Source organism: Mytilus galloprovincialis, chromosome 13 (genome assembly GCF_965363235.1).
Source record: "Mytilus galloprovincialis chromosome 13, xbMytGall1.hap1.1, whole genome shotgun sequence".
NCBI lineage: Eukaryota > Metazoa > Mollusca > Bivalvia > Mytilida > Mytilidae > Mytilus > Mytilus galloprovincialis.
This window is the reverse complement of record NC_134850.1, coordinates 15,913,306-15,925,376: the sequence shown is the minus strand read 5'-3', so window position 1 is coordinate 15,925,376 and position 12,071 is coordinate 15,913,306. Positions and strand designations below refer to the sequence as shown.

Here is a 12,071-nt window from a genome sequence, read left to right as displayed (position 1 = left end):
TGGGATGAGATTGTGTTAGAATTGGAAATCATCAAATGTATTATATTATCCCCCGCCTCCTTTTTCTTGTCCCCTCAATTTTTTTTCTGTGATCCCTGTTTCGCAGTCTCTTAAATAGTTTTGTATGTCGTGTTTAAAAGACTTTCACTGTTCATTGTTTCATCATTATTTTCCTATTTACCATGGCGTTGTCATTTCTTCTCCAACATTCCTTTTGCTATATTTCGACTCTTTTTGTCGAAATGTCAAGATTTGCTTTCAAGAATGTGAACGATGATACATGTGACCAGAGACGTTAGCCAATAAAAGATTCTCAGAGGTGGCTCAAATCCTTATTTGGTTTATACATGCATTTTAACATCGTCTTACAGGTGCATGTATAGTCGAACTTTTTAAGTTGCAATATTTATGAAACGATTACGTGAAACGACCTCTCTGTTTGAAAAAGTCTTATCTACTATATATTGTTTCAAAACAAAGCTCTGATAAACTCATTTCTTCTACTTCCAATACATTAATTGCTCGAAGTTATCATTGCTTGTGATACTTTAATTCTCGAAGTTATCATTGCTTGTGAATCTTAATGCGTAAATTATCATTTTTAAACTTATTTTGCGATCTCAAATAACTAATGAATGAACATATTTACATAGAAACTGAAATTGATACATTAATGATAGTTAGTTATCATATAAAATACTACCTAGTGTGAAATATAGCTATGTTATAGTTTTGCCACGTGTTTCTCTTGCTAGTAATTGATTGGCAGGTCTTCTGTCATGCGACATATATCTACGTTTTGCAGCTGATTAAACATACATGTATGTCAATAGCTTACGAACCAATTGCTAAGCTTCCATTAAGGCAATGATGCATCTAACTGACTAGTTTTAGTACAACGGAACTGGCACCTTTTAAAATATCAAAAGGTTAATTTAAAAGCACTAGGTATACATTATTTATTTTAACAATAAAATAACGTTGCTTTAAAAATACACTATTTGTTGAAGCTTACTAAAATACTGTCATGCTGTCTATGTTGTATGATCAATGAGATAACATACCAAAAGGGACCAAATGAAATTGATGTAGGCTACTACGGTCCACCGCGAAGACTAAGCTTCAACATTAGCAAAACAGAGACTCTATAGTAAGCTTTACAAAAGGCTCGGACGTGTATTTTTACATAATAAAACATTAGAAACCAATGGCCTAATTTATAGACATAAGAAGATGTGGTATGAGTGCCAATGAGACAACTCTCGATCAAAGTCACAATTTGTAAAAGAAATTAAAATAGTTTATATAAACCATTATAGGTCAAAGAACGGTCTTCAACACGGAGCCGTTATAATGTCAGTTTTAATAAGGACACGTGGTACATATAACAAGGTTGTATGTAGAACCTTTTCCTAATTATACCTTTTGTATTATGTACCTTTGACTACTCATTTTTCTTTATTTTCGATTGTTCTAAGTTCATTTCAAACAAAAAGTTGTCATGTAAAATCATTTTTTTTTTCTCTTCAATTTCTAGGAATAGAACAGCGTATGACGGTGAAGCTTCATATTTAAAGACCAAACAATCTCATTGTTACATCCAGGAGCTGACGTGAAAATTACTTTCATGTGAATCAGTTCTTGTTCATTTATCTTATACTGTAAATTGAGAAATTATTGCGAACATTTATTATTGCGATCTTGTCAATTTAGACTAAAATGCGATTTAAATGTTTGCGATATTGAGAAAAAAATGTTTTAATACATAATAAGTCTGTTTGCAGCATAACAGTTCTACCAATTGTGCTCATTTCTAAGGAATTATATAATTTGATTTGAAAGGAATTTGTTATTAGATTATGCACGAATCTTCGTACTTCCGTGATTGCACATTGTAGTTCTTTGGAGTGAATTTTTCTTCTATAATCTACACGACATTTGTTTTTTCACAGACGTAAGCACAAAATAATTCCATTAGACTCACAATAATAGAAATTGGATTATGCAGATTAAAGGAAATACGTTTCTTTTCTGGCTTCTTAGAAACATTATTCTTTGACAGTCCAGTTCAAATCGATGAAGAGTTGATTATGCAGTTCAAAACTAGATGACATTTCTCGAAGAAATATTCAGCAAACATGAATAATTGAACACGGCTGTCATTAAAATAAGTTCTGATAACAATGCATACTGTAAATTCTGAAATTATTGCGATGTTTTAATTATTGCAATAAATGCGACAGGGTCATAATCGCAAAAATTTAAAACTCGCAATTTGAAATTTTATATATATGTCATAATCGCAAAAATTCAAAACTCGCAATTTGAAATTTTATATATATAAATGCGATTATGACCTATTATATATATAAAATTTCAAATTGCGAGTTTTAAATTTTTGCGACAACGATGTGTGAACAAAACAGAAAATGGGAAACTAGTCAAATACAGGATGGAAATCAGACTAAAATAAACAAGACTCACGTGTGCACACACCCTTGCTATAGGTTATCTAGACCATATGGCGTAAAACCAAAAAAACAAAAAACACCATGAATGATATATGTACGAACATAGCCAAATACGGAATGGGAATCAGACAAGATAAAACTAGACTCACGCGTGCGCAAGCCCTTTCTTTTGGTTATTTAGACTATAATTAATAGTTATCCTCCACGGACGCGGTGTGTCAGTGTAAGATCACCCCAATGGCCGGAGGCCAAAGGTGATCTAACACTGACACACCAAGTCCGAGTGTGATAACTATTTTACATCCCAGCTGTTTTAGATTAGACGAAAAACCATTTCCAATTCATAAAATCTAGTTTAGAACGCCACACAACGATTACAATATACTTTATATATTACTATATGATGTATACCCTTATGACCCCCAAACACGATGAGTAAATATCAAACAATGTCAACTCGCCCCACTTGCCAATCGGCCAACACTATATCGCCCCTTTATAATAAATCGCCCCACTTTTGTTTACCGACTCGCCCCAATTTTGAAAATGTGTAAAATCAAATTCAACAGTCAGTCTGAAAAGTCACTTATTAACGCAGCATGCATAACAAAGAAACTCAAACTGGGGTGATCTGGTAGGGGTGATCTGAACCGGATCACCCCTACCAGATCACCCCTGTTTGAGATCTGAACCGGTTCACCCCTGTTAGAACAAAGGAGCTGGGATGTAATGACGTAGATCAACAAATACAAACCATTAATGATACAATGATACATGTACTCACAATAGTCCGCGCGAACAATTGATCCTTGAAGTTCCCTTTGAATTCATGAGTCTATGTAGAAATCTTTATTTGACTTTTACCTCAGGGTTGTCATAAGTTTTATGCCTTCTTTATTATTCATTTATTATACATTGAAGAAATAATCGATTATTTCAGGAATTTCTTCATCTAATTAGTTTTTAAAGGAAGAATGCGTGAATAAAAACGGAAATAAACGTTATAAAGGTCCAACTCTTAAGCTAACTCTCATATTGCGACTTCTCTGCCCACATGTAGAGTATAAATAGAACCTGCTGCTAAAAATGCAAGCGTGCAGCCTAATGGTGTCAGTTTGATCAAGCTATAAAATATGATTGTATGTCACAGAGAAATTATTTTGAAATAAAACAAACAATATTTCCTTTCACTTGAATTGGCTATATTTATTCCACAAATTAAAGGAATATAAAACACAACAGTTTTTAAAAGAAAACGCATGCAAATATCCGATAAAAGAGTTTGAATACATATAAAATGCCAGAAATATCGCCACATTATTAGGAATTGAAAAATGATTTGTTTTCCCCGATTTTTTTAAGTGAATTCTTTTTCATTACCTCCGGTAAGTCAGTGTTTAAAACATATTTAGACGTAGCAATACATACTAATATTTTTGCCTTAATAGTACATTAAAAGTATTTTATACTAAGAATATACAAGAATGCCACAAAATATCGATAATATCATCTAGTATAACACGTAGTATATTGTTAGTCTTTTTTCTCTTGGACGTTGTGTTGAGTCAGTGATTTTTGTAAGGTCTCTTTGGTTTGTTTTCGCTTTGTTTCATGCTGTGTTCTTTGTTGTTTGTCTTAGTTTTTATATATTTGGTATTTGCATCGATCCCGTTGATTCTCTGTTTTTATCAATGGCAAATTTATACTGCTTGTATCGACAAAAGAGCAAATGTTAACGAAGAAACTATAATAAGAAGTCCTTCTAGATCGTTTATAAGCCGTGGTCAAACAAAATACCAGTTAAAAACATTAATCTGAAGGATACAAATTCTAATCTCTAAGGGTTTCGACACGATCTAGTTTCACGACAACCTAAATAATACCTAATGGCTAAATAATCGTAAAATACTAATATAGACAGAGATTAAACCTTGATCTTTTGCATGACTTAAACATGACTAATTAATTTGTTTTGTCAGAGGCAGTATAAATCTAAGCTTTCGAGCTAATATAAAGAGGCAATATACTTCTATGAGCTTACAAACTTATAGAAATGCTGACAAATGAAAAAAAACAGGATTTTGTTTTATAAATGTTAATAGATAAGAAAAATACCATTGTAAAATGTACCCTTCCCTAATCACCTTATCAAACCATTTTTTGTTGTTGTAAAAACCTATGAAATAGAAGAACAGAAATACAATGAAATCAACTGTAAAGTAATTAGTTTGGTGATTTAAATGCTTCTTCTTTCGCTATATCTACACTGGCTGTATATATATACATATATACTTTCATTACTATGAAGCAACTCCATGAACAGTTCGAATAACATGATCTTTTGCATGGCCGAACTTATTCAATTTGTTTACAGAATCTTGATACATCAAAGGAGAAAAATGTAAATTAGCGAATCAAATTGAATGATAAAAAATATCCCACTACAAGTCATTGCAAGACGTATTGACTATAAACTTTACAAAAACTAGTCTCTTAAGGAAGAAATAAAAACAAGAAGGACAAATCATCATCGTATTTGCCTTTTAAATGTTATTTAATTTGAAAAACGTGTGATACTGGATTATTCGTATATTAATTCTACCTTACATCAATATTTATAAAAATTTGCAATAATTTAAAAGTTTAAAGTGTCAGATTAAGACGTAAATCTGATTCATAAAAATCTTACATAAACGCTAAAACGCCTTAACTCTGGATCACTTGTTGTTCAACTGGATGAACTATGTTTCAGCGGATTAGTTTGATTATCGTAGGTTTACCGTCTGATTGTCAAAAACTGTCAAATTTACAACTTTACGACCATACTTGTACATGTAAACATGAACAGCGCATGACTCTCATGTATACTCTAAGGAAGATAAGTTTTCCATTGTGATAAGAGATTAAAATTCTAAACATGGAATCAAACACCAAGCCTACAATTAATTTGGCTTGCTTAGTTTTCATAAATTTGACAAAATATTAACATCGATCCTTTGAAAAAAAATTAAAAAAACATCCACCATACACTTTATCGGAAAAATATCATTTGATATATATATAGCAGTTTGACAAACACTAATTTTTCCTTATCAATAGAATCTGATTAAACGTTCAACTGATTTTTAAAGAGTAATCACCTTGTGGTATTATGTACAATAAGAAAATTCGTTTTTCTATTATAACATGTTTTCTATTGAAGTATCGAAGAAATTTACCAATATATAAAATAAAAAAATCAAGTGAAAAGTTGCATTTAATTATAATACAATTTTTCCTATGAATATTTATAAACAAATTGTCATTTTATTTATTTAATAACTAAAATGAAACAATGCCATTTATTCTACTACATTTAAGAGATAAATCTAACGACTTTTATAATGATTGTATTTACATGTATATGGCATGGATTTAGCTCATTGTTAAAGGTCGTAATGCGACTAATAACTGTTTCAATCGACGTTATTATCATTTTTGTGGAGTTGTCTCATTGTCAATCCTACTACTTTATTTTTATACACAAAATTATTGATCAGAAAATATATAAATATTGAGAGATGACTTCACACTGTATGGCATATGTTTATTCTATTAGTGTTTTATATAAGTTTTTTCGTATGTGGTTAGTATACAAGACACATAAGTTTTCTATATCTACGTAGACGTAAATAAAAGAAACCAACAAATCTGGCTTAAAGACTATATTTGACTAAGTTCCGCCATGTCATGAATGAAGTCCAGCAATAATTAACAACAAGAAAATGTACAAATTACCAATCCAATAATAATTTATTACAAGTGAACAAAGGAAGGAAGTCTATATTTATTGCGGGCATCAAGTAAACAAACTATCCAATACTTTCTACAGCCTTGATCTAAAACAGATTTGTATTAATTTACAATTAATTCGTCATGTTTAATATAAAACTGACAGTTTGTCAAGTTCTCGTTTTTCTTTTTCAGATATTGTGTAGTTCTGCACTTCTGTGACATACTGCTATTCGAAAGAGATGGAAGGAGAGGAGCCGAAAGAAAATGAAACAGACATCCAAATTGCAATTGGAATCATGTGCGCGTTTTCTGTAATTGGAGTTATTGGAAACGGTTTAGTTCTTTATGGATTTACACGTGCTAGATCAAAGTACACATCCACCATTTTTATTCTTACGCTCGCCGGGACAGATTTCACAACATGCCTGATAACAATTCCCGCCACAGTTGCAATGGAATTGAACAAATTTGAAATGGAACATGATATTCTCTGCAAAATATTTCATTTCTTGACAACGAGTACTATTTCATTTTCAGCTCTAACAATGGTAATGATAGGAATTGACAGGTATTTCTGCATTTGTCGTCCATTTATGAGAGTTATGACTGTATCACGTGCAGGCGTTCTAATCTGCATGTCCGTAATCATTGCCTTTGTAATTGGAATATTTTCATGTCTTAGTTATGGAGTTTATAACTATGATCCGCATAATTTCACATCTTTGCTCAACGACACAACAACAATAGATCCGGATCTTTCTCCCGAAGAAATAAAAAACAATTTAATGAAAGCTCATGATATGTACAAAAATGAATCTGGGTTACACAACAATACCGACGAATTTAAGGCACTTATTGTTATCTATGGTCAATGCTATTTCAACCATTTAACATTTGGAATAAAGGGCGCACAAACATTTAAAACAATTCATTCGGCATTTTACGCTGTCTGTGTCATTGTTGTTACCTTCATTTATTGCATAATATATGGTTTCATTTTAAAACGACGCAGGAGACGATTACGCAATGAATCATTTCCGTGTTGCACTTTCAAACAAAGTCCCATTGGAGAAAACGACAATACCGAAATAGTTTACCTTGGAAATGATGCTACAACACAAACAGAAGACATAAATCTAAACGAATCGTCATGTTCCGGAAAATTTAAAAATGGATTTACCGATCGCACGAAAGGTGTCTTACACAGCAAACTAGAGAAGATCCGAATGAACAATATCAAAACAGCATTGATGCTTTCAATAGTGGCGGTTATTTTTATAATTGTATTTTTACCTGCATGGTTGATGATGCATAATCTCATTGATTTTAATGTGACAATATTTTATTTATATTTTACGTATAACGTCAGCAATCCGTTTGTGTATGCTTTCATGAATCCTGACTTTCGGAAGCAGATGATTGACATATTTAAAACATGGCGGAAAGTACCCTGATGTAGACATATTTTGTAATGGTTATCATAAACTGAATATGAATATAGACAATCTAAATATATCTGACTTCAGCACTCACAAACACGACATCTTAAGACAATTAATGTACCATTTGGTCATGCGAAGAACCACACTAAAATGAACTCCTTGTGAATATACCGTCCAGCATAAAACTTCAAAGTGTAAACAAAGTCATACTATTGAAATAGTGCAATAACTTTTGAAATACCGAATCTGAGTGAAGCCAATTGTTCACTTGTAATTATTCGGCCATTCTCGGGCGTACCGAGAACGACCGAGCTGTAACGATTATTTTTTCGTTAAATAATCATCAAGCAAGTATTATCATTACTCAGCGTAAAACACATTAAATTCAATATATTTAGTTGAAGCATACCAAGTAAACTTTATTTAGCAGTTTGATAGTTCCGGACAAATTAAACGAGAGCAGCAAGTTGTACGAAATGTGTTCGATCTAAACAATCTGATAGAATTTTTTTAAAACATTTCTTTCTTTGAGTACTAATAGAAAGATATTCCATACTGAAAAAGGCAGACCGACAGATCTTCTTCAATTGGATGTTCACTAATCGAGCTTTTTTATTTTTTTATTATTCGATTTTTACATTTACAAATACCACATTTGTAACCCCCAAAATAACAAATTTAATTAATAAAAAAAAAACTTTTAAAGAATGTTATCTTTGATTTGGTCAATGTTATCTTTGATTTGGCCCAGTGTGTTCACATTTTTTAGTTTTAATGTTGACCCCTATGGGGTTAATTGAATGTTTCTTAACTGAAATAAATCGACGTAAGACTAAATTGTTAAAGTAACGTTTAACCACTGTTTGAAGAATGCATTGATCTAACCTTTTTATCTTGTAACTTAAAAGGGACCAAATGGGATCAAGCTTGAATAGGAATGTTTGTGTTGCATTACTATTGACACTCAGTGTATATTTGAATAAACAATGAATGAAATTGCTTATTTATTTCAGTTTACTTAAGTCATCTCCATTAAACATTATTTGCCTATAGGTAATATGCCTATCGTAATGTGAATGTGTTTCTAAAGTTGTAATTCAGTGTCTGTATTTACTCATTTGCTTTCAAAATAAATACGTTGCCATACCTGATTGTTTGGTCTTACAACCACAACCCTAAAAAGATAGCAGACAAACTTCCGGTTTACCGAGATTTACAGAATTGTGGATTACAGCACACCACTTTTCCAAGCGATATATTTTTTTCATCTTACTAACTTTTGACTCAGGATTATATCATCAATCGACAGGTTACCTTTTCTGTGGTTGGACATCCTGGTACTCGGTCAAGTAAGAGCAACCAAAAAAAAGTAAAACCAAACATAATCAGCGCAAATAGATGTAAAACCATACCTTTTCCTAATGATTGTGTCGTGTAAAGTAAAATATACAGCAGTTTATTGTTCCTAAAAATTGTACCGATTAAAAGCTTGAGTTTTTACTTCTGTAAATTGCTCTCACTTGACTTGGTACCAGGATGTCGTATCACAAAGTAGGTAACCTGTCAAAAAAATGTGAATATTTTAGTCAAAAGTCGGTAATATCAAAATCTTTTTTACCTCATAAGCCTGTGATACTAAAACTCACCGATGATATCATAACATAGCATTGAGATATTTCAATAAACATGTTTAACCCCGCCGCATTCTTTCGCCTGTCCCAAGTCAGGAGCCCCTGGCCTTTGTTAGTCTTGTATGATTTTTAATTTTAGTTTCTTTTATATATTTCGAAGTTTAGTATGACGTCCATTATCACTGAACTAGTACATATATTTTTGTTTAGGGGCCAGCTGAAGCACGGCTCCTGGTGTAAGATTTTCTCGCTGTATTGAAGACCAATTGGTGGCCTTCGGCTGTTTTTCTGGTTTTTTTTGTGGTCGGGTTGTTGTCTCTTTGACACATTCCCTATTTCCATTTTCAATTTAATGTATGTATTATATTGAAACGCACGTCTAAAGATGATTCCTCTAGTCTCGCTTTGAAATATTGAATTAGAAAATTCTTGAAGCAATTTAACTTAAGTTAAAGGATATTAAAAGAGCGCTCCAAACGCACTAACATTAAAAAGTATCATATCATAATCAATAATGGAATCGCAGGGCGTTGATGTCTATCGTCACCTTTTATGATTTGAGACGCGACGACCTTTTGAGAAATTTGGCAATCTACGTCATTAATATCGGAGTCGAACCCCCACCCCCACAACGAGTGGAATTCGAAACTTCACTATATGAAATCAATGACATTCTAGTGATTATTATATCACTCGGCCCTCGAGGTAAATAGTAATTAATAAGTTCAAACAACAAACCTGCCTGTTAGTGTTTGCATAATGAAAAAAAATGCCAGGAATGGTAACTAGCTATAAATAGGTGACTTCACTGTTTGAGAGGCAGATGATTCAACTATATTGCTACACAAAGAACACTCAAAAATAAAGTCTTGAACTCATGTTACTATAATTGATATGTGTACATGTTTATGATCACTTGTTGTAACTAGATTGACGACACCGTTGTTCCAGCAATTTCAACAGATAATGCCAGTGCATTGGATATATAACATGCAGATTATCTTCGACATTAAAAAGGAGGTGTGGTATGATTACCGTTGAGACAACTTTCTACAAGACACTAAATGACACATAAATTAACAACTTTAGGTCATTGTTCGGCCTTAAATGTCTACGGATCAATTATTATTTGAATGAGGTGTGTCTTGTTTATTACTGGAGGAAGCTAAACTTTCGTCTTTACATTGCTTTTTAATTACCCTTGGATTAGTTGTGCGAGTGAGAAATTAATCCACTAGAAACTGTGCAAAATTGTTAAAGATTTATGAGTTTGACTGTCTCTTTGGTATCTTTCGTCCCTCTTTTACAAATCAAGACACTGAGATATTCTGTAAGATTTAAGTTCACACAGTATACTTGATCTGACTTGTCGGGTTAACACAGATTAATATAGCACTTCTGATTAATATTTCTTTGTAAAAAACTTCACAAATATCAAGCATACAGTTTAGTATGTCAGACGCATGTTTCGGTCTATATAAGTTATACAACTCATCAGTGGCGCTAAAATAAAAACAATAATTATTATATTATTCCTCGATTATAACAAATGTAAAAGACGAGTGTTCAATTGTGTTACTGAATTAAGATTTGAGAACACTCACTAACGAAAGCATATACACTGTCTAGCTTATGTCTTTCTAAACTACTCATACCAAAAATACGAACACCTTTTTGGTTTTCACCATCACCAACTTGACATCAAAATAGATGTGAAGAGTTTATCATTGGTTCAATTATTCACGCTAAATACCACGATAGAGTGCTCTTAATTGATTTATATTAATTATCAGTGGTGGCCATCAGTGTTTTGTTTTTCTAAGTTTGACTGCATTTGAGCTTTCCAAAAAAAAAAAAAAAAAAAAAATTGAGAATGAATATGGAAATGTGTCAAAGAAACAACAACCCGACCAAAGATCCCATTTACCCTGTCCTTGTTTCCATCACAGATTGAATAAATAGAATTACAACGATACCAGACTCCAAAGAAAACTCAAAACTGAAATTGGAAACATTGAAGAGTCTTTATCAGATTCTTAAATCATTTTTGAAGATCTTTTACATAAAAACTAAAAACGTCTAAACTAAACTTAAACAATATGTTCTTTCTAGGGGTAATTAACACTTGGTAAAGATAAATGAAACACCCTTCATAGGGCAATAAAAGTACAACTTAATATACTGAAGTGAGCTGACCTTTGTTATCTTTGATAATCAAACTATCATTTGCATTTTAAAAAAAGTACGTAAAAGCTTAGACTACCTTGACCAGACGAGTAGTTACCACCATATAAAAAGACACGTCACTCTTAGGCGGCATTTTGTATCCTGTTCCTTGCACCTGCTTAACCTGGAATATACGCAAGGTATTAAATAAACAAACAAAATAATTTTACAATGTACGACAACAGCACCCAAGGGGTTAACTCTGGTATAGAAACGAATCGACAAAAAAAAAAACAACACCGCTTTCGTCCTGAAATAAGACTTTAATCGAGGTTCGTCCATTTTTAGATTCACAAATACATATTCTAGTCGAGACGGAATAATTACATTTATCCGCTTAAACGCTTAGAGAGGGGGTTCCGTTTATGCACATTAAAGAACCATTTATTCAACTATATATGGAATAGGAAGGCGGACTGTAGCACGTTCAGCAATAAGTGTCAATATTTAACAAGCCTCCCTGGTTAGGACATTTATATTTGTTCGTCCATTAAATAGGTCTGTTTATTTTTGAAATAAAACTCTCT

General features: G+C 32.3%; 1 protein-coding gene across 1 annotated transcript; it reads left to right on the top strand.

Annotated features, from left to right (window-relative positions):
- Window positions 1–6,441: 6,441 nt before the first annotated feature.
- On the top strand, window positions 6,442–7,755 carry LOC143055978 (uncharacterized). Its single transcript, XM_076229054.1, has one exon. It carries the CDS (start codon window positions 6,485–6,487, stop codon window positions 7,697–7,699), a length of 1,215 nt encoding a protein of 404 aa, XP_076085169.1. The 5' UTR covers window positions 6,442–6,484; the 3' UTR covers window positions 7,700–7,755.
- Window positions 7,756–12,071: the final 4,316 nt, after the last annotated feature.

Bases quoted from the DNA above. Each gene is read 5' to 3' on its own strand.
- LOC143055978 (XM_076229054.1), top strand. From the start codon at position 6,485: ATGGAAGGAGAGGAGCCGAAAGAAAATGAAACAGACATCCAAATTGCA.